Source organism: Taudactylus pleione, unplaced genomic scaffold (assembly GCF_031769625.1).
Source record: "Taudactylus pleione unplaced genomic scaffold, aTauple2 ptg000391l, whole genome shotgun sequence".
Classification (NCBI taxonomy): domain Eukaryota; kingdom Metazoa; phylum Chordata; class Amphibia; order Anura; family Myobatrachidae; genus Taudactylus; species Taudactylus pleione.
The window spans coordinates 1,959,127-1,983,238 of record NW_028284792.1 but is presented as its reverse complement, the minus strand read 5'-3'; the positions used below and the strand labels follow the sequence as shown (position 1 = coordinate 1,983,238).

General features: G+C 42.3%; 1 protein-coding gene across 1 annotated transcript in view; it reads right to left on the bottom strand.

The window, feature by feature from the left end:
• The window catches only part of LOC148507539 (uncharacterized), a 662,982-nt gene extending 644,098 nt beyond the window's left edge, over positions 1-18,884 (bottom strand). Inside the window, exons 1-5 of the mRNA XM_088445856.1 lie at positions 18,844-18,884; positions 16,045-16,153; positions 13,007-13,179; positions 10,884-11,071; positions 3,953-4,075 (exon numbers count right to left, since the gene is read on the bottom strand). Coding sequence (XP_088301982.1) covers positions 3,953-4,075; positions 10,884-11,071; positions 13,007-13,179; positions 16,045-16,142 — 582 coding nt within the window. The 5' untranslated portion in view covers positions 16,143-16,153; positions 18,844-18,884. The remainder of the gene's footprint in view (positions 1-3,952; positions 4,076-10,883; positions 11,072-13,006; positions 13,180-16,044; positions 16,154-18,843) is intronic.
• Between the last annotated feature and the right edge of the window lie 5,228 nt (positions 18,885-24,112).

The window sequence follows — 24,112 nt, the reverse complement described above, 5'->3', positions numbered from 1 at the left end:
AAGACAACAGCAGCTAAGCTAGACTAGAACCGAAGACTTGAACACAGACTCATAAGTTGCAGGCTTGGAAGCCAGATACCGCACATGTTGCAGAGTGAATAGAGCAAACTCATATGCAGTGGCTTGCAGGAATCCAGTAGGCAGCAGTGCAGGTTCAGGCAGTGGATCGGAGGTAGTGCTTACTCAACAGTGAGTGGGATCACAGTGAGGTAAGCCACACACAGCAGTATATTGAAGCACATAGTTCCGACGGTGTGCTAGGGGCAGGTGCAGATGGGAGGCTCTTGCAGGGGATAGTAGGTGGTAGTCATGTGAGTGCAGAATGAGAAAGAAATGCGTTAGAGTGTACCTGAAGCTCAGCCTTCATTCCTGACCTGCAACCTTCCCTGAGGAGACTTGCGCAGAGTGTTACTGCATGACCCTGGACCCTGCACCATCACAGTGCTAGCTAACCCCTTGGTGTAACTATTGGTGCTCCGGAGTTGAATTTCTCCTTGGGAGCGTCTCCGTTGAGCTCAATACACCATCAAGACCAGAGTCCAAAGTCCAGCATTAGCCGTCAGGCGCTACACAGCTCATAGTGGCTTCGGTTTTCACATTAATGTGGAAGCGGGACTCGGCATAACTTAAAAGAAGAACAGCTATCAGGTGAACAGTTCCTTTGACTGCATCTTTTAGACTACATCTTTTAGCTCAAACTACTAACAGCGGGCGATCCAAGGACCTTATTGTCTGGTCTCATCATATTTTATATAGCACATAAGGGGATATGCTACATTAACTGAATACTCTGGACCCATATACAGTCAGGTCCATAAATATTGGGGCATTGACAGAATTTTCATATTTTGGCCTCTATTCACCACCACAATGACTTTGAAATGAAACAAACAAGATGTGCTTTAACTGCAGACTTTCAGATTTAATTTGAGGGTAATTACATCCAAATCAGGTGAACGGTGTAGGAATTACAACGGTTTCTATATGTGCATCCCACTTTTTAAGGGGCCAAAAGTAATGGGACAAACTAAACAATCCTAAATCTAACTTTCACTATTTAATACTTTGTTGCAAACCCTTTGAAGTCTGGAACGCATAGACATCACCAGATGATGGGTTTCATCCCTGGTGATGCTCTGCCAGGCCTCTACTGCAAATGTCTTCAGTTCCTGCTTGTTCTTGGGGCATTTTCCCTTCAGTTTTGTCTTCATCAAGTGAAGTGCATACTCAATCGGATTCAGGTCAGGGGATTGACTTGGCCATTGCATAACATTCCACTTTTTAGCCTTAAAAAACTCTTTGGTTGCTTTTGCAGTATGCTTCGGATCATTGTCCATCTGCACTGTGAAGCGCTGTCCAATGAGTTCTGAAGCATTTGACTGAATATGATCATATAATATTGCCCAAAACACTTCAGAATTCATTCTGCTGCTTTTGTCAGCAGTCACATCATCAATAACTACAAGGGAACCAGTTCCATTGGCAGCCATACATGCCCACGCCATGACACTACCACCACCATGCTTTCACTGATGAGGTGGTATGTTTTGGATCATGAGCAGTTCCTTTCCTTCTCCATACTCTTCTCTTCCCATCACTCTGGTACAAGTTCTTTGTCTCATCTGTCCATAGGATGTTGTTCCAGAACTGTAATGGCTTTTTTAGAAGTTGTTTGGCAAACTCTAATCTGGTCTTCCTGTTTTTGTGGCTCACCAATGGTTTACATCTTGTGATGAACCCTCTATATTCACTCTTGTGAAGTCTTCTCTTGATTGTTGACTTTGACACATATACACCTACCTCCTGGAGAGTGTTCTTGATTTGGCCAACTGTTGTGAAGGGGTTTTTCTTCACCAGGGAAATAATTCTTCTGTCATCCACCACAGTTATTTTCCGTGGTCTTCCGGGTCTTTTGGTGTTGCTGAGCTCTCCGGTGCTTTCTTTCTTTTTAAGAATGTTCCAAACACTTGATTTGGCCACACCTAATGTTTTTGCTATCTCTCTGATGGGTTTGTTTTGATTTTTCAGCCTAATGATGGCTTGCTTCACTGACAGCTCTTTGGATCTCATATTAAGAGTCGACAGCAACTGATTCCAAACGCAAATGTCATACCTAGAATCAACTCCAGACCTTTTACCTGCTTAACTGATAATGAAATAACGAGGGAATAGCCCACACCTGTCCATGAAATAGCTTTTGAGTTGATAGTCCCATTACTTTTGGCCCCTTAAAAAGTGGGAGGCACATATAGAAACCGTTGTAATTCCTACACTGTTCACCTGATTTGGATGTAATTACCCTCAAATTAAATCTGAAAGTCTGCAGTTAAAGCACATCTTGTTTGTTTCATTTCAAAGCCATTGTAGTGGTGAATAGAGGCCAAAATATGAAAATTCTGTCAATGTTCCAATATTTATGGACCTGACTGTATATCCATCTGTTTAACATTGAATAAAAATTGTAGCATATGCATATGAAAAAAGTATCCTTTCTGTGAATAAATACAATATTCGTTTGTAGACTGCTTTAAAGCCAATCCTATTTGTGAGAATCCGGAGACTTGTGTTGGTTTTAGATATATAGTTCAGCTGCTGATCCACTTACATTCCCAGACTTACAGTCAGGTGCATAAATATTGGGACAGTGACAGAATTTTCATATTTTGGCCTCTATTCACCACCACAATGGCTTTGAAATGAAACAAACAAGATGTGCTTTAACTGCAGACTTTCAGATTTCATTTGAGGATAATTACATCCAAATCAGGTGAACGGTGTAGGAATTACAATGGTTTAATACTTTTTTGCAAATCCTTTGCAGGCAATTACAGCCTGAAGTCTGGAACGCATAGACATCACCAGATGCAGGGTGTGCGGTGCACACAGGTTCCTGGGTTCAGTGGGGCCCACACCGCACATACTTATACTGAACTGGCGCCGCAGAGCAGCAAAAAATCACAGGGAAAATGGTGGCGGCTATTTTTCCTGGTGACTTGCGCATGCACAGAAAAAGATGTCCCCGGGAAAAAGGCGCGGGCGCCATTTTCCCGGAGACCCAGGCATGCGCAGTAGATCCTGGCATTAAGCCAGAATCTACTACGCTGACAGAGAGGAGGGGGCCCAAACGTAGGCTGCACGCTAATGCAAACGCATTCGTGAATTTTGCCACTTAGCAATTGCTAAATTATACTAATGCATCAGGTAGCAGATTTTGCATTGAGGTGCCCACTGGATCCCTCGTAGCTACCCGCAACTGCATACACAAATGGCGCATTTGACACAGATCCGTAAAATAACTGGAGTCTATGGTCAGTCAGAATGGACGTGGTAACCGAGACGCTGGAGCACTGTTCTTTGCATGAGCAATCACAGACACTGGCTAGTACACACCTAGGAAACGGCCCTGACACGCCTGCGTTTTGCCCGGAATTCCCCGTAACCACCCACATAACAGTCTCTTCCTGTCAATCAATAGCAAGTGAATCCTCAGAGCAAGAGCGATCACAATTCATTCACAGCACGTGCACAATGCGGCTATGATGCACGTGTAAACCACCGATAATTGCTCAACTGGGTGAACATCGGAATAGCGTTCAGCCTCTGAATCAGGCCCATAATCTGTGAATAGAAAAGTCTGGATTGTATATGAAGCCTGGTTATGGCTGAAAGTAGGTGTGCATTTTATTGGATTGTCGTCATGGAGCACTGTGACAGTGACAATTTGATAGGTACTATTCTTTTCTAGAGTTTACTTGAGGAAGGACACCATGTTTTTAGTACACGCACATACTACATCCTACTACAGCTAAGTTTGTTCATGTACATATAACAAGGTGGCGCATTTTGCCACCTCTGTCTTGAGTGAAAAAAATCTTGTATATGCATTGCAAGTTGGACACCCAACTTATATAATATTAATACAGTGCTTATTTTTCATAATGGTACTTTTTACCTTAATTTGCCTTATCCAGCCAATAACCGTTGTTTCCATAATATGGATTGCGGATCCAGATTTGTTCAGTGATAGTGTGCTTTTCAGTAATTCCAGAGAAGGAATGGGAAGCACAATGAAGCCCTTTCAAAATACATCAAAAGGAAAATGTATATTAAAACACATCAAATAGAAAGTACAGATTAAAAATGCTGGTCAGAGATAATTCATGCAACACGTGGGCAGAATGTAATAGATTCTAGTTATAAGTCTTATAAACTGCAGAGATTTTCAGTTGATTTTGGTAAATAAAGAAAAAGTAATGCAATAGCTGTCAAGGGTGGAAAACAAGTTGCGGCAAGTTTAAAGTCCACACATTGCAGGTGTCTTGGTCTATTCCAAGATGCTTGTTGTGTTTTTTCCAATATAATAAATGAGTAGTAAAAAAGAGCCCTGGCTGGTAGCAGTATTATTTAGGAAATAAACAGTATGGTGTCCCCTGGAAAAATCCGCTACCAGCACACTGGGCTGGTGACACACAGCGTAGGGTCCCTGTATGCTCAGCATGGTGTTAAATTATGTAGGTGGAAAAAATGCACCCTCGCTCCCATCCCCTCAAAAAACAGTATGTCATGCCTAAAGATTGTGGTTGCCAGGGCATGCTGGCACTTGGTAAACCATGAGCACTAGCATCCAGGTTCTAATGGGACTTGTAGTCCGGCTGTAACAAAATGATAAATACCATACCTTTAGAAAAAAATATTTTTGTGAAATAAAAACTCCTCCCCACATTGTTTCATTTACCAATTTATTTCTCACCTAATTACAAATGGGGAGATCCTTTTCAGCCCATGTAGGACCAAGGATCCTGGTATGGCAAAAACAGAAAACACATAACGCTGCAATATTGCTCCGTGCGGGGAGACACATCACAAATGATAGGTTCTAAGCTTGTCATTATACAAAGTGGCTTTGCTCAAGGGCGTAACTAGGTATTTGAAATCCCCAAAGCAAATGTTTGTAAGGGCCTCTATGTACCACCCAATGGTGAAAAATGTATATGGTGTATTTTTCAGTATTTCCAGAGAAGGAATGGGAAGCACAATGAAGCCGTTTCAAAACACATCAAAAGGAAAATGTATATTAAAACACATGAAATTGAAAGTACATATTAAAAATGCTAGTCAGTGACAATTCATGCAACATGTGGGCAGAATGTAATAGATTCTAGTTATAAGTCTTATAAACTGCAGAGATTTTCACCATACACACCTAATGTATATAACACATGTAACTTTGACAAGGAAGATGGCCCCCTCTCAAGCTCTGGGCCCCATAGCAGCTGCACCCCTTGCACCTATGGTAGTTACGTCCATGGCTTTGCTCTTATTGGTCACAGCGTGAGAAACTAACCAATCAGATTGTTTTTTTTCCACACTCAAGCCAATAACAGGCTCAATCTGTCCTTTGCAACAAGGCTGATTTGGACAAGTCTTGCAGTGTTTATGTAGGGACTTTTTCTGCCAAACCAAGGATCAGGGATGCAATATGGATTGAAGAGGATCCCGGCTTAATTTCAATTTAGGTGAGCAATTAATAGTAAAATACTAAATTGGACACTATTACTTCCCGCCCATGGTCTTGCCAACCTAATAATGACAATTTTTTGCCAAACATTTAACTAAATTGTACTATCTGGGCTTGATCCCGAGATGTACGCACTGCCGAATTTTAAGCAGTTTGAGCGATTGTTTGCCATTGAGCATGCGTGGATGCTCCACTGCGCACGTGCTACGATTATATTGCGATCACATCACGTTTGTACTGTTGATTCAATCGCAAAGTGAGTGACAGGTAGTCAGCATTTGGGGGAGGTATAGGGCCCGGGTAGGCAAATGCAGGCATGATGAAACTGTTTAAACTATGTTTCATGTGCATGCATAAATTAGCCATTGCAATCTCCTTCGTAGCATGAGAGCTCTCTGGTTGTCAGGAGAGCTGCAGTGTTTGAGGCAGGTCAGACTTTCCTTACAGTACTTACTTGGTGACTGCCCGATCCACATCGATGTTACAGAAGTTTACGCTGTTGTACTTCGTCGGACGGATATGAGAAGGCAGCAGTGGGCGTCCCTATGCTTGGCTAAGCTTGGAAGGCATTAGCATATTTTAGCAACTGCGATCCGTAATGCGTTTGCATTAATGTGAATCTCGGAATTAGGCCCTCTATCCTCTCACATATCCTTATACACTTCACTGCCCTACCAAGTAGTACTCAACAATTTATAACCCAGGAAATCAAATGTCTGGTTTAAATTTTCCATTATACAAAATTTTGGCAAGTTGTGTAAACTAAGGAGAAAATGTAAACATACACCAAGCATTGTATAAAATGTGGAACAAAAATAGCAATGAGCGGTTCGGTTGTGACTTTGTGTTCTGTTCACCTAATTAGCGCTAGTTCGGATTTATCTTATTGGCTATCCAAAACATGTGAGAGCCAGATAGCCAATATGATGCCGTTTTTTGACATCCGAACATAACCAAGTAAAACCAAACCACTAATTTCTAAAAAAAGAAACAGGAAGACAATTTGGAATTGGGTGTGAATGAACTCTGAATGAATTGTTTCCTGGTCAGTTACGAGTATGTCCATATGTCAGTGACATCGGTACAATTTCTAAAAAAAGAAACAGGAAGACAATTTGGAATTGGGTGTGAATGAACTCTGAATGAATTGTTTCCTGGTCAGTTACGAGTATGTCCATATGTCAGTGACATCGGTACTGATGTCCCTTTCTCACCACTGTGATGCACACAGAAAAAAATACATTTCAAAAGGAGTTCAAAAGTGCATATACATTTTATTAGCAATTTTGAACTTTGGGCCTGATTCAGAGGCGCTCGAAAAAGCGAGCGCTCCCTCTGAAACAGGGCGGGCGCAGGTTTTGTTAGTTGCAGCCTCTTGGCCGCTCGCATAGCTGTGGGTTACCACCCACAGCTATTGCAAGCGGCCATAATGATGGTCGCGATGGTCAAGAACATCAGGACCATCGGGCTTGCGACGAGACCCTTGTGGTAGGGTCTCGTGGCCGCAAGCCCCAGAGAACTTCTGGCTCTAATAGAGCCGGAAGTTCTCTCACTGACATCACTGGTGATGTCAGTGGGGTCACACACAAACGGCAGGCGTTCGCATGGGAACGCCTCCGTTTGTGAAGCCACCCCCCGCCACGCCTATAAAATGGGGCGAGCTGTCGATCAACATCGACAGCTGCCCCTTTTGTAGTGAGTCCCGGAGCGAGTGCTTTTTGCGCTCGCTCCGGGGCTCGCGCGTGCGCACTGGGCCACCATCGAACTGCTTGCGAGCGGGTCTGAATCAGGCCCTTAATTACATAAATAAGAATGCAATAGATGTATAAAAAACCAAGTTTATACATTCACCTTAACTTTTTATTTTCTGATTATTCACTAATTATGGTAGTTACTAATGTCAGAATGTTGCCACACCTGTTATCAGCTGTAGAAGTCAGCAAATCCAAAATATGGGCCTAATTTACAAAGCACAATGCATCAAATCATAGTACATAATATTCTTTGGTGGTGATGTGCTCCTACGTTTGCCCCAGTACACCTGGAGCTCTGCCAAATCACCTAAGATAGTGACAGATCACCTCGACCTCAGAAAAGCAGAGCTGGGCCTCTTCTGAGTAAACTCAGGAAGGGCTCCAGCTAATTTCTTTTGAGAGCACAGTGAGGGGCTCAGTAGACTGAAGCAGCATTGTCGTGTCCATCATCAAATTTTGGTATGAGGTCTGGCTATGCAGTGTTCTGCACTGAGGGGGAGCTTGCATTGGCCAATTAGAGGAGTTTGTTGGAGTCCGGGATTTGTGCAATGAGGCACCCCAGGGGCAAACACAGTATTTCTAGAGGGCAGTTTCCAAGTGCTTGATTTGAGAGCCAGTGTGATCAGTCCATGAAGACGGCATAATTAGTATAAGCTGCAGTTTGCTTCATACAAAGTGCAGTTATGTAATACTTCAAATGGGGGCTGTAACTAGGGGTGTGCTAGTGGTGCTGCCACACAGAGCACAGGGCTGTGTGGGGGACAATGTCGCTACCCAAAGCCCTTGCTTTTGGCTAGTGATCACAGCTGCAGTGCCATCCGGAGTGTCCTGTGGATGCTCCAGACAGACACCCTGCAGTCTGAGCAGCCAAACGGAGCTTCCTCAGGACGCTCCATTCAGTGCTGCACTTACCGGTGCTGGTGGCCCCGTCCCCTCTGCGCGGCGTCATGTGCTTAGGCTGCAGGGAGCAGTTGAGCTCTGTTACACAGTATGATTTTACATGCGGCAGTAGGGCCAGCCAACCTGAGCTGAATGGGGGTTTATTTTGGATGTGGGCACCATCCCACAATCCAACTTCCCCACTTTTTCGGAGCATTGGAGCAAGTCCAAGGAGCTGTGGGAGCAGCAGAACAATCTAGCACTGTCCCTTGACATATATGTACACATTGGTTTCCTCATACCCTGGATAATGTAAATCAGTGGTTCTCAAACTTGGTCCTCATGGCCCCCACACAGGTCACGTTTTCCAGGTCACTCGGCAGAGGCACAGATTTATCCATTACTCACTGACACATTTTAAAAGAACCACAGGTGGAGCTAATTATTTCACTTGTGATGTTGTGAGGAGACCTGGAAAACATGCACTGTTTGGGGTCCTGAGGACCGAGTTTGAGAACCTGTAAATATGTAAATAATACGTTATTAATAAGTAACAGTTTAGATGGTCTATAATATAGGCTATAAGGAAAAGAGTTTAAAAACAAACTTTCTTTATCAAACATATTTATCTCATATAAACAGCATAAGGGTTCAGGTTAAGTTTAAACATCCCATAATAAATATATAGTTAGATCCATATATAGTTGGACACTGACACATTTTATGTTATTTTAGCTGTTTACCAAAACATATTCAAGTTACGTTTATATAATGAATGTGGTTTTAAAAGCTTTACTTGAGGGTATTCACATCTAAATTGAAGGAAGGGTTTAGGAATTTCAGCTGTTTAATATGTAGCCCCCCTCTTTTCAAGTGACCAAAAGTAATTGGAAAATTGACTCAGAAGCTGTTTCATGGACAGATGTGCTCTATTCCTTCATTATTTCTTTATCACTAAAGCAGGCAAAAGGTCTGGAGTTGATTCCAAATGTGGCATTTACAATTGGAAGCAGTTGCTGTGAATCCACAACATGCGGCCAAAGGAACTATCAATCCAAGTGAAATAGGCCATCCTTTTTTACAAATACAAAAAAAATCCATCAGAGAGACAGAGGGAACCTTAGCTGCGTCCATAGTTTGGTGCATTCTGAGAAAAACTTAATGCACTGGTGAGGTCGGCAACACAAAAAAGGCCTGGACATCCACAGAAGACAACAGTGGTGGATGATCATGATAAAGAAAGCCCTTCACAACATCCAGCACACCCTCCAAGAGGAGAACACCCTCCAAGAGGTAGGAATATTATTATCAAAGTCTACATTAAATAAAGAAGACTTCATTGCAGCAAATACATAGGGTTTCCCACAAGGTACAAACCATTCGTAGGTCTCAATAATAGAAAGACCAGATTAGACTTTGCCAAAACAAGAGCTAAAAAAGTCAGCCCAGTTCTGGGACAGCATTCTTTGGACAGATGAATCTAAAATCAACCTATACTAGAGTGATGGGAAGAAAAAAGTATGGAGAAGGCTTGGAATGGCTCACGATCCAAAGCATACCACATCATCTATAAAACACAACGAAGGCAGTGTGATGGCATGAACATGCATGTCTTCCAATGGCACTGAGTCACTAGTGTTTATTGATGATGTGACAGAAGACAGAAGCAGCCAGATGAATTAGTGTATAGGGATATACTGTCTGCACAGATTCATACAAATTCAGCAAAGTTGATTAGATGACGCTTCGTAGTACAGATAAACAATGACCCAAAACATACTGCAAAATCAACCAACAAGTTTTTTAAGGCAAAGAAGTGAAATAATCTGCAATGGCCGAGTCAATCACCTGATCTCAACCAGTTTGAGCATGCATTTCACTTGCTGAATACAAAACTAAAGGCAGAAAGTCCCACAAACAGACGACAACTGGAGACAGCTGCAGTAAAGGCCTGGCAAAGCATAAAAAAAGAGGAAACCCAGCATTTGGTGATGTCCATGGGTTCCAAAAGATTCTCAACAAAGTATTAAACATTAAAATTTTACTTATGATTATGTTAATGTTGCATTTGAGCACCTAAAAATGTTTAATTCCTTGAATTAAAGCTGAAAGACTGAATTTCAATTGCATCTCCATGTTTTCATTTCAAATCCATTGTGGTGACATACAGAACCAAAATTATTTATATGGATCTAACTGTACATACAGCACCTAGTATAACTTCTGTCAGTAGGAGACAGAAAAGAGTTTTCCCAGCACATATTCTCCGACCTCATGGTAAGACGCCTGTCTCCTCTTGTTGGCAGCTGCTCTCTGTTTCCGCTATATATTAAGCTAAACTTTATTAGAGCCCATTGGGTCTATTCATTTTTAATTATGCATCAGCAGTGAAACATAGCTGTGAGGGGTAAATTAACTATTATCAAACCGATTGTACAACAAAAATGTATATCTGGTTATGACTTCACACTTTGCAAAAAGAACTGAAAAAGTGATTAGTTGTGGTTCTGATTAGTCTGATGACAAAAGTAAGTGAATGGGGCATAAAAGCACTTCCTCTTTGCTCTTCTCGAAATAATGCCAACAGGCTATTTGCTGCTGACAGGCCGGTTTGTTATATTGATTTAGCCTATGCAAAAAAAGTTTATATTACTATACTGTATGGGGCACCACAACCAACCCATCCACTTTCTGCAAGGGTCTGAAGATCAATTGATGAGCATATAACCTACCTCCACATGACCTGCTATAACTTCCAGGTTCCCAGTGAACCTGTGCAAAATGTCAAAAATCTTGTCAGTGCAGTAAGTTCCGCTTGCTGTATTCTCATTGCAGAGCAGTGGTAGGTAAACTTGGTGAAGAACTGAATCAAAGTACTTCAATGGGAATTTGGCACAATCCACAGACATCACATGATTTGCTAAAGATGGAAACAGATCATGTTAATAATCAATACTATGTTATTCATTCGTTACATAAATATATAACCAGCAATGCAATTTAAATACTTAGAATTGTATTATTATTATCATTATTATTATTACTATTACTATTACACATTACTGTTTCATGAAACAGTAAGAAAATGCATGTATCTGCCCTCTAACTTGACTCTTTCTACCCACTATAAAATACTCTGCAGTAACTTGGGCAATATTAATTGAAACACGTCTCCCGTTAGGAAGTACATATGCAGAGCCTTTTATTTCAGGTGAAAGAGATGATGTTAGACGACCTGTTTGTATGAGATGTGCTTCTACAGGAAGGGCCTGATTCAGAGGCACACGCACACTGCACGCTATTTAGATGTTCACAGTAGTTGAGCGATTATTTGCTACTGCACATATGCAAAAAATTCAGAAAACCCCTGTGGCGCATGCGTTACCCTGAGTGGACACATAAAGGCGCTATTTTGTTTGGGGATGATGGTGTACAGTCTAGAACTACAGGCTGAGTTATAGTGTGCATGGGCAATGAAAGTGGGCGTCTCCGTCCTTGTACATTTAGGCAGACGCTAGTACAAGAAGGGAAAGCTTAAATTAGCATTTGCATTTTATCGCAGCCACATCTCCATTAACAGAAGCAAGCCCCAAAAAAAACGCATCTAGCAAGTTTTAACAATCTGCACAAGGAACTGTACTCTGCATTCTGTATACGCATCTTGACGGAGCTTCCATGCACAGCTGGTTCTCTCTCTCTGTGAAATGGGCATTTCTATGTATCAACACAGTGACTACTTTGTGAACGGACACAAGAAATCTGTTTTGCTGAGTGTAATGAGACTGTTGTGGGCATTTAGCTACACATCTGTGCTATTATTTGGTGTGTATGATGCAGGTACATCTCTATCTGACAGATCTTCTGCACCTACCATGGGGTAGGAGTAAGTTCAATACTAATAATAATGGTTGTGGCTGCAGACGGAAAAACAGTGGACAGAGGGCCTTATTCAGAGCCGGACGTTCTTTCAGGGCGCTCGCTCTGAATCAGGGCCCTCCTTCTCTTTTTTAGAGCGGCCTCCTGGCCGCTCGCATAGCTGTGGGTGACCACCCACAGCTATAGCGAGCGGCCAAAAAGATGGTCGCGATGGTCAAGACCATCGCGACCATCGGGCTTGCGACGAGACCCTTGTGGTAGGGTCTCGTCTGCCGCAAGCCCAGGAGTGCTTTTGGCTCTATCAGAGCCAAAAGCACTCCCACTGACATCACTTGTGATGTCAGTGGGGCCAGCCCCAGACGTAGGCTCCATCTGGCCAGCCACGCCCCTGGCACGCCCACCAAAGGGGGCGTGCTGTCACTCACCATCGACAGCACGCCCCCTTTGGTGCGAGACCCGCGAGCGGGTCTGAATCAGGCCCAGTGTGAGTACATGAAGCCGTACGGATATTCGCATTAACAAAAGGTAGCAAAACTGCACTTGCAGCCGTTTTGTGTCCGACTCAGAATCAGGCAAATTATTGGTACAGTTCTGACTTGTGAGTGGAGAAAACAGGTCATATATAAAATAGGGAAACAGACATGAAAACAAAAGGAGGGCACTGCTAATGAGAAATATTACATACAGTCTACTATAGACTCTAGAGGGAAAAGGTCAGAACTGTAGATTGGGACAGAAGTAAGAGGCAGCAGTGTGAATAATATAGCTGGAAGTAGGATAAACGCTATACATCCAATTTAGATTATCTCTAGTAGATTATATGTCTTAATTAAATGGATAAATATAAAAGAAACATCATACTTTACTAATGTCCAGTATTTTATAAATCAAATCAGTAATAAAAACAAGCCATGTGCAATTGAATTATACCATCATACACACTCCCATACTTGTGACTGCTTCCATACTTATCTTTTACCTATATTTTCCAGCGTAAGCTTAATTGCAGTCCCCAGCTTCACAAAGCATATGCACTTGTTCTGTAAGGCAGGAGGGGGCGTAAGAGTAGCTGCAAGTGATGTCTTGGCCATCTTGAAATAAATATATAATGTGTGGACGTCTTCATTCTTCAGAAATTCACAGAGGTAGGACCTAATAAATAAACAGGTCAGGAGCAGTGTTCTGTTGTGCAGCAAGTTAAAATGAATGTAACTTTTATTGGTAATCATTCTATGTACTGCTGGCCATATATCTACTGGCCGATTCCCCATTCTGCCGACACCGATCTGATCCACCAATCAAAGACGCAGGTCAGTGGACATCGATGATCTGTTATCCGTGGGGGAATTCGTAAAATACAATATGTTAAAAATCCCGGACTTATCGATTCTGATCATTTTTGGGTCGGAATCGGCGAATCAGGATTGTCCAACATGCTGGATTTCACCAATGCCCTGACCCAGGCATCAGCAGAACGGGGAATTGCCTCAATAGCTGCCTGATGTATAGGGGCCCAATAAAGCTGCACTACCACCTAGTAATAAATTTGATAGTATAGGGGCTCCCCTATAACTTACCAAAGCCTTGGGGGCTACTATATGCACCCACTGCCCAATAACCACCTGTAAATGTAAACAGGGGGATGAGAAGGGAAAGGGGAGGAAGAATGACCAAATAATAGTTACGATCACTTAATCATGGCTTGTGATTGTTCCTCTAGATTACTCACCCCACTTTATTGACATAGGTGTAAAAGGAACAGAGGAAGCCTAGGAAAAACAACTGCATGCAACCACCTCAGGGGCTCGTGTGTGCATGTCTTCATTAATCTTCCATTGAATGTATATACATATGTTTCCTTATACACTATCGATTGAGTATAGCCCTTCTTTAAGCGCCAGGTCCTGGTTGACTCCCCCATGCTGAGCGTCTTACTCGCTCAAAATGTGCACCTTATTCGCACAAATAAAATAACTGGGAGCAACAGAACGACATTGCTAGTTTACACTGATCAGTTTGATGATTTGATATTTGTACATCTGTGTGCGACTGGGTCTAAATCTGTGCAAAATGGGCACTGATGTGAGCAGCCGCGGCTTTTACTTATACCAAGTTCTGTTGTGCTTAATCTTCGACTGCATTTGTGACTTTTTGCTGCATTTGCAATGTGTATAAGCTGCAAAATTTGGAGTAAAGTACAACACGTTACTCCTCTTTGAGCATATCTTTCGTGCCGGCGTATTGCGCCGTATGGCGTATAGATGCTAGGTGTATGAGGGACACATCTGTATAAAGATGCAGCTAAGGGAAGTTTCCTGTAGGTCAGCATATATGACCAGTTTATGGCAGGCATGTTACATCCATGTTTATAGTTTTGTTTGCAAAATAATTTCCTGCCTCATGTATGAGAAAAAAAATTTGTGCTTAAAGAGACATACAAAAAGCTTAATATATGTCCAGTCAGCAAAGAAAGATTACATTAATCTGCATTTGTATCTCCACCTTGGCCCTATGGGCCTAATTCATTACGGATCGTTATTGGGATCGCAGCTGCGATTACGCATGCAGACCCACTGCAAAAATATGCTAATGTTTGCAATCGCAATGCCGTCGCAGCCCAACATAAGGACGTCCACCTCCCCTTACTCACATTCGTAATACTTTGCAAGTCTACGAACCATTGGTAACATCGAATACCATCGGAGTCTCACGCATAGTTACAACAGGTCTGACCTTACTCAGAATTTGCTAACCTCATTGCACGCAGTGAAAGCTCAAGCTGTGTATGCCACCGCAGTGACTAATTTATGCTCGCCCCTGTAATAGCGTTCAAACGCACTGATACGCCTGCGTTTCCACAACCACCTCCCCGCCAACACCCCCAAACGGTCACTTCCTCTCAATCACTCTGCGATCACACTGCGGCCACAGTGGAGCCTTTGCGCATGCGCAGTGCGAAGCATACGCATGCGCGGAACACAACAATCGGCTGTCTGCGTGCGTAATGGCAGTTGCGATCTGTAATGAATCAGGCCCTATATATTCATCATCAGCCCAGGTGATAGAGCAAATAACTCATTCTACACTCCAAAATAAATCTGGAAACAGTGTACCCACCATTCTATATATTAACAATACTGTATACTTTTCCATATGTGGAAGATTATCTCTTTATGTTGTGGGTAGGAAGTTTACTATTTTTACAAATACTGTATTTGCCTTCTTCACTGACTGAAAAAGAGTTATTTTTATTCATATAAAGAATCTTTAATGTGGAACTCATGGTTACGATTTTTTTCACTAAATATGTGCATTTGGTTAGTTTTTAGTTCGTATTTTAGCTGTGTTTATTTTTTTCTATGTACTATACTGTCTATTTACATGTTTTTTATGTTTCATATTGAGATAAAAATATTTACATAATCCTGTTGTGCACACTCTACTTTTTTGAAAGAAAGAACCGATTAACATCAGCAGTGCATTCGCAAACAGCCAACCACAAACTGGCCAACGTCATCATAATCCACTTCTTACATCTGCTCTCGAACAACCACAAATAATATGGATTTCTCAGGCACCCGTGTGTCTGTGTTCTGGTGTGCATGTGTTTGCAATTGTCACTACATACTTGCCTACATTTTTTAACTCTCCGGGAGAATTACCGATTGAGTGGCGGAGAGTGGGCTGCAATTTTTGGCAGTAATAGAATTTTCCCTATATATTCTCAGATGGCGTTATATAGGGTAGCCTTTAAGGATTTTCCAATGTTTTCCTGCTACCTGAATAGAAGATAATTGCGTTCCTGCATGATACCCCAAAAACTGAGAGATTTCTCATGTCCAATAACAGAGAATTATGAACAGTAACATCATACTTATCAGAGTAAAGGTAAGCAGGGACATTTCACATATTTATGACTGTATCTATTGGTAGTTTTATTCTAGTCTAGTGAAAATAATATCTACTGTCTCAGTGTTGTCAGTAAAACCCACACTCTTTTTTTCCCCAATTTATTACCTATAGGTGTGATCCAGAAACAGATTTTTCATATCATCTGCTCTTGGCTTCAGAGATGATGTGATTCTGATTTCCAGCCATTGCAGTAATTCATCCATTCTTACAACAGCTGCATAAAAAATAGATATTTTTCCATTTTAACCAAGGATATGGATAGAGAAAATGACCGAAAATATATTCCCTGTAGTCATCTATTGTAGTATAAGAACTTTGGTCTCCATTATTGGCCTCCATGATGTTACCAAAAATGACCAAAAATTGAAAATTGAAGGTAATTAGCATTATAGAGGCACATATAGAAACCGTTGTAATTCCTACACCGTTCACCTGATTTGGTTGTAATTACCCTCAATTAAATCTGAAAGTCTGCAGTTAAAGCACATCTTGTTTGTTTCATTTCAAAGCCATTGTGGTGGTGAATAGAGGCCAAAATATAAAAATTCTGTCAATGTCCCAATATTTATGCACCTGACTGTATATATTAAAGTGGTAGAGGGTTGTAATTTGTCTTAAACCCACGACAGCTGGTTAACATGGATGCAAAATTGTTCATACTTTAAATTAAACATTGTATCATAATTAAATATGAGAGTTAAAGCTTTCATACACTGATAAACAGTATGCTTTTATAGTCCACATATGTACTGCAACATCTGAACATATTAATGTTACATGAGCTTCCCAAACGAACTGCATAGGGGTTTCCAAACCTCTTCTTGTTTATCACAAAAGATGTAACTACTGCAGGTGCAGATGTTGCATATTCTGCTAGGCCACCCCTTGTCCTAGGTGCGCTATGCTCTATTTGTGTCTTCGCTGTACAGTATTTGTGTTCAATAATTTATAAATATCAGTAACCATTATAAATTCTGATTTATCACCCCTAAGTCATAACAATCTTCACCTTGTTTTTGTTTGTATTATTTGTTTTGTAATTCACTTTACTGTGCCTCTATTTTGTTTTGTGTTGCGCTGTCTGCTGTCCCTTTGCCTCTGGGCTGTTTAAAAGCTTCTTGTTATGGCAACAATGGCCAGTATTACTTGTACAGTCAGAGTATACTACAGTGTGAGAAAACCAAAAACATCACTGTTATTTTTATTTAGCTGAACAGATTTTTGGAACACAATATTTTTCATGGCAATTCAAGTCATGTTTGTATTGTAGTTTTATTATACATTCCATTCTTGTTAAAACATTTTATTCCACCTGAAAACAGGAGCTGCTTTATATTAATTGAATTTCATTTTATTTTGCATTTTTGAAGACACAGCTGATGTTGATTAAAATCTAACCGTATATTTATAATTAATCTATACAGATAATTTGAAATGTATCATCTGTTTCATATTCTCCCATGGACCTATAAAACAATCTTGCTATAACAATGAGCCCGCTTAGGAAAAAATGTACAATGACGGAGTCTGCCATCTCTGAAGCTATACAAGTTATATGTCTACAGTCACCGTAGTCTGATGGTGCCTGGAGGGTTGATGTTACTAACTACCCATGGTTTCTGTTATTTCCAGTATAATGCAAACGTCACATGCAGCGAACGGACATGTACTACACACTCCACCATTATTGAGCTAAAGCCAGGACACAGGAACAAGTGCTGTGCTGGGACTCAGGGCCTGATCCAGAGATGCATGCTAATGCCACCGCAGCTGCAAATTTGTACACAGCGGCTGTGTAAATATATGCAAATGTCGCAGCTGTCGGGATTTGTATTGAGACGTCCACTGGTGACGTCTCTGACCCGCCACTTGCAAATATGCAACCACTGGACGCACATCAGTTGAACATCGACCTTTTGAGTAATCCTATGGTCGCACAGCATGGGAAACGGAAGTAAGACACCAGAGCCATTTTACTATGTAGGGAACGCACTCGCAAGCTGTGACACCCCCCCAAAATGGTCAACATGCGTGCGTTTTAGTCGACACTCAGGGCCGGCTCCAGGGGTTGGAGCACCCTGTGCCGGCTCTTTACAGTGCGCTCCAACATCATGCCAGAAATGGGGTGTGGCCTAATTTCCATAGGTCACGCCCCTACGTGACGTTATTTGGAGGCATGCCCGCATGGCACGCCTCCAAATAACGTCAGGCTGGGGGAGCCTCACTAGCTGGGCTCCCCCAGCCCTCTACCGTCACTGAATGGATTCCGCGCACATGCGCGCAGCATCCATTCAGACTCCAGGGTCCGGCACCACCACACAGCTGTAGAGGTGGGGGTCCCCAACCTCCCGATTCGACCACCCGAGGGCCCACAGGTGGAACAGCGGGACAGTACTGTCCCACTCAGGATGTTGGGGAGAGGTGCACCCTCTATGGGTGGCGCCCCTGTTCGACCACACTGGTCGAACACCCCTAGAGCCGGCCCTGTCGACATTCCCCATTACTTCCCACAAATGGCTCCCTACTGTCAATCACTTTGCAAATAAATTTCCACGACTTTGCGCAGTGGAAAAACATTTGCTCCACTGTGTACGAAATCTACATTGTGTCCATCTCTGAATCAGGTCCTCAGTCTGGCAGTATACCGACAAAACATGGATAGTATTCTCCAGAGATGGATAGTATTCTCCAGAGACAAATGTTTCTAAACTGGGACCCTTGTTTCTGCAAACAGCCAGCTATACATAAGGCACATGGAAATGTGATTATTACAGGGATCACAACAGTGAATTAAGCAGCCGATAAGACATGAGAAATTATTTATATCATTGCAGGATGAGGAGTTATTTCCTAGCAGACAGAGGACAGGTCGCCCTGTGTGGGCATATGTAATAGTGTGCTCACCAGTCCTATATCCCGGGCACAGTCAGTGTTGCTCTGCAGCTTCCCGGCTTAGTCAGTGCAGGTACAGCGTGTACCCGGCGTGTTGTGGCTACTGGTCGCCTGGCAGCAGCAACTCTCTGCCCTGGAGGTGGGGCGGAAGCTGTGCTACAGCGCAACTGGACACACCAGCCCCAAATCATTCATATGCTCCTTACTGATACTCACCCAGGGTGTTATACTGACCCAGTACTGCCAGCTGCTGGTACCACACACAGATACAACGTTCATATTGTGACTAACCGGAGCTGCCCACAGTAAAATACTTAAACAACATGTTATTACGTCTCTAAAAAGAAGATGTCAAAGACACAAAAGAAAATCCCATTATCGTGGTCTGAGCTTTCCACAAGGAACAATTAATAAGTTTAAGCAAAACATAGAACGTGAAAACATGACACACTGTACAGGGAGAGCATGCACTTCCTTCTACTATGCTTTACTTACAGTCCGGGTATATATATGGGTGTCTATCTATCTATCTATCTATCTATCTATCTATCTATCTATCTATCTATCTATCTATCTATCTATCTATCTATCTATCTATCTATCTATCTATCTAATCTATCACGAGGCTGAAGTTGGCTTCTTATTCGGCCAGCTCTTATTCACTTCTTATTCACTTATTCATTTTCCAGTTTCTTATTCAGAAAATGTTATATTAAAACATCTAAATAAAGTTAGATCACTAAACTAACACTATGTAAACAAAGAATTGTGTCCCTCACATAGTGGGCACAGGCACCATATTTTGTCATTTTGAATAAGATGCTGTAGTAGTTGTGCAGGGGTTAACTAGCTTCGGTCATCAAATGTTACACTTGAAACCCACAGAGGGTGGTCAGGTACATATGACCCACTTGTCATTTGCCTTGACCAACAAGGATTTTGGCATGAATAGGGCAGTAAAGCGGGCATAGGCACCAGATTATCTCATTTTGAATAAGAAGTTGTAGTTGTGCAGGGGTTAACTAGCTTCAGTCATAAAATGTTACACTTGAAACTCACAGGGGGTCTTCACATACATATGACCCACTTGCCATTTGCCTTGACCAACAAGGATTTTGGCATTAATAGGGCAGTAAAGCGGGCACAGGCTCTATGTTTTGACATTTTCAATAAGAAGCTGTAGTTGTGCAAGGGTTAACTAGCTTCGGTCATCAAATTTTACACTTGAAACCCACAGAGGGTGTTCAGGTACATATAACCCACTTGTCATTTCCCTTGACCAACAAGGATTTTGGCATGAATAGGGCAGTAAAGCGGGCACAGGCTCCATGTTTTGTCATTTTGAATAACAAGCTGTAGTTGTGCAGGGGTTAATTAGCTTCGGTCATCAAATTTTAAACTTGAAACCCTAAGAGGGTGGTCAGGTACATAAGACCCACTTGCCATTTCCCTTGACCAACAATGATTTTGGCATGAATAGGGCAGTAAAGCGGGCATAGGCACCAGATTATCTAATTTTGAATAAGAAGCTGTAGTTGTGCAAGGGTTAACTAGCTTCGGTCATCAAATGTTACATTTGAAACCCACAGAGGGTGGTCAGGTACATATGACCCACTTGTCATTTGCCTTGACCAACAAGGATTTTGGCATGAATAGGGCAATAGAGCGGGCACAGGCTCCATATTTTGTCATTTTGAATAAGAAGCTGTAGTTGTGCAGGGGTTAACTAGCTTCGGTCATCAAATGTTACACTTGAAACCCACAGAGAGTGGTCTGGTACATATGACCCACTTGCCATTTCGATTTACCAACAATGATTTTGGCATGAATAGGGCAGTAAAGCGGACATAGGCCCTCATTCAGACCCGGACGCAAGTGACCGTTCGTACGTTCGGCGTACGTAAAAAAATATTTAAATTCAGGCACACGCTCGTATTTTTGCTCGCAGCCAAACATCCTCCCCAAACTCAGGCGACCCCTCCTCTAACTAACGAGCGTGCCAAATAGAGAGCGTACATCCCCGAAGTGGTTTGAAGGGAACGCACGCACTAGTACTACCCGGAAGTTGGACTGTCAGATTTCGATAAACTGCTCGTTGATTCTGCCTACCTCCCTCAATCGTAACATGCCAATCAATATATCAATTAGCTTAATTGTTTTTTTTGTTTGTTTTTTTTACACAATGCAATAAACTTTATTTATGTCCATGTTTGTGTTTACCCGCAGAATACGTACGGCTTAAACATTCGCTTTTAATTGTCCAAATACATGTTAGCCCCAATTAAATAATTGTTCTATTTCTTTTTCTACCCGCATATTTCCTGGATTTCAAATCTTTATGTAAATTTGCTTACGCATGTCACTGCATCAAGCCTATCATAAGTCTCAACAGATTTCTGGCCCTGTCGAACACATGACTCATACACTAACCAATAGAATTGCTCCTGTTAATTTCCTAAATACATTAGCCAATCATAAAATTTGGGTGCACTTTATCAAAAATGATTTTTATGAAAAACTCCATTGCCATCATGCGAGCCTCCGCATTCACCAGGCGCGAGCTGCTGGAGCTTACGGAGGTGATGGATAGGCGGATCACCAGCCAGCCTCCACCCATCACCAACCGCGAGAAGCGATCCGCATATGCGGAGGTTCGGGCCCGCCTGCGCTCCTTCGGCTCACGCCGCCATATCGGGCAGCTGGAGCGCAGGTGGTCGGACCTGCAACGGCGGACGCCCCGCTTGCTGGCATGCTTTCGCATGCAGATCGCGGAAAGTAAGTTTAATGGATTGTGGCTTTCATGTTTGTCTTTGTGGCCCTAACTGCGTGAGCATGTTTTCCCTGTATTTCATATTTATTCATTTTCCTCATATCTGCATGGCCATGTTTTCCCTGTATTTCATATTTATTCATTTTCCTCATATCTGCATGGCCATGTTTTCCCTGTATTTCATATTTATTCATTCTCATATCTGCATGGCCATGTTTTCCCTGTATTTCATATTTATTCATTTTCCTCATATCTGCATGGCCATGTTTTCCCTGTATTTCATTATATATTATATATGGTTTTTTTGTTTTTTTTTGGTGTGCATTTGAAATTGTTTTTGGGCGTGGATTTGTGTTGAAACTAACCACAATTTGTTTAACATCTTTTAGGGACCCAGCGAAGACTACGCCGTCAGCGTCCGGCCAGACGACGATCACGGCCACTCTCCCCAATCCCCAGCCAACACTCCAACTCCAGTCCTTCCCCTATTCCCCACTCCTCCCCAGCCTTCCTACACCCTCAGCCTGATTTTTCGGCCCTCCTTCCCCTCCGTCCCAATTCCCCCTCTCCTCCAACCACCCCTCTTAGAATAACCCATTTTAGTTTGAGGAGTTTTAATGCTGTTTTTTTTTATTGTTTTTTGTGGAGTTTGGTTTTGTTTTGTGTTTTAATGTGGTTTCACTATTGTTGTATTAATCCCCACACTTTTCTCACCCACAGAGGAACAGAGGCGTCGGGCCGATTTATCCGCCTGTGTGGCCCAGATGCACACCAATATCATCGGGGTGCTGGTGGTCCTTGACCGTATGTCGGTCCTCCTTAGGGAGTAGTTTTTTTATTTTTGGCCCATTATGTTAATAAATTGTTATTTTTGAAGTTACGTTCTGGCTCATTCGTTTTTTCTAAAGCACATATTGTTTACCCTGACATAAGTAGACTGTTCCTGCAAGGATTTCAAATTTTTAACACTAAGAGTGTGTGTTTGATTTTTATGTCAAACAGCCACAAGAAACACCTAACAGTAACAATCTGATTTCCCTTTTTTGGTGTAGTCACAATTACATATTTCTACGTTTTACAGGTTCCTAGTTGGTGTGCAAGCTGCTTAGGCCAATCTTTCGAAGCAAAATGAGTGTACAGGCTTCCTTTTGGTGTTGGTTTGGACCCTGAAAAAAAAAAACATTTTATCTCAACTGTACAACATTTCACTCTCAAAACATTTATTATCAACATAACTGAAAAATCAAAGTGGTCACTCATAAACAAAACACACAGTGATAATCTCAAATACAACACATACCAAAAAAACCACATCACAAAACAAAAAATCAAGAACTGGTTGACGAACGACCATGCCAACATGATTCCACAAATATGGCGTTGCAATAAGGGTTCCAGAATATATCCCCAAAATGTCCACATACAGGTTTTGTAAGGGTAGCAGGAAGTAGTCATCGTTGGAGTGCCAAAGATTATGTGAAAAAACAGAAGATGGAGAAAATAATTAACCAAAAATTTGATGTTCTCAAACAAAACCAAACACATTACGTATCAACACTGTTTTGTTTCCAATAATTACCTAAAAAATCTGGCCACCACATCATCGCGTATGGCCCCCCCACATACTGACCTCCGACCAACCTCGGGGGGGCCATCCTCAGGTAAGGCATCCTCTGGCTGCATTGGGACACCACTCTTTATGGCGATGTTGTGAAATATCCCACACAGGACCACAATTTTCGAAACCATATCCGTGAGTTCACCACCAGAGCGGTGGAGGCATCTGAATCGGCCTTTTAAAAGGCCGATACAGCGCTCCACCACTTGCCTGGTGGCTGTAAGTGCGGAATTATACTCACTTTGTGGCCCTGGTGTGGGAGCCACATAAGGAGTGAGCAGCCAGGGCGTGCAAGGGTAGCCACTGTCTCCTGTGAAAAAGAATAGTCAACATCAGACTCACTCTGTATGAAGCTTAACATTGTTATGTACTAAAGGTCTCCACTTACCCAGAAGCCACGCATCACCAGCTTGTAGGTTGGTTAATTTGTGCCATATCCCTGATTGCCGGATGACGAAGGATGTGCACTTCCTGGTAATTTTGCATTCAGGGACAGGATCTGGAGGGAGGCATCACATACCACCATTACATTGAGGGAGTGATAGTGTTTCCGGTTTCTAAATATTGCCTCCAGCCGTGCTGGAGGCTGAAGTGGTATGTGAGTACCATCCACAACCCCTATGATATGTGGGAAGACAGCTATTTGGTAAAAATTGGCCTTAACCACACTAAGGGCACCCATATCCAAAGGCATTTGAATAAAATGATGGAGGTGCTTGAAAAGTGCCTCCATCACTGCCCTCAGGATCCGTGAAAAGGAGGATTGTGAGATGCCCGCCACTATTCCCACCGTTGTTTGAAACGATCCTGAGGCACAGAAATGTATTTTGAGTGACAGAATGAGGCGTATGTGGGTGGTAACAGGGGAAGGTGCTTGAAAACGGGGGAGTGGA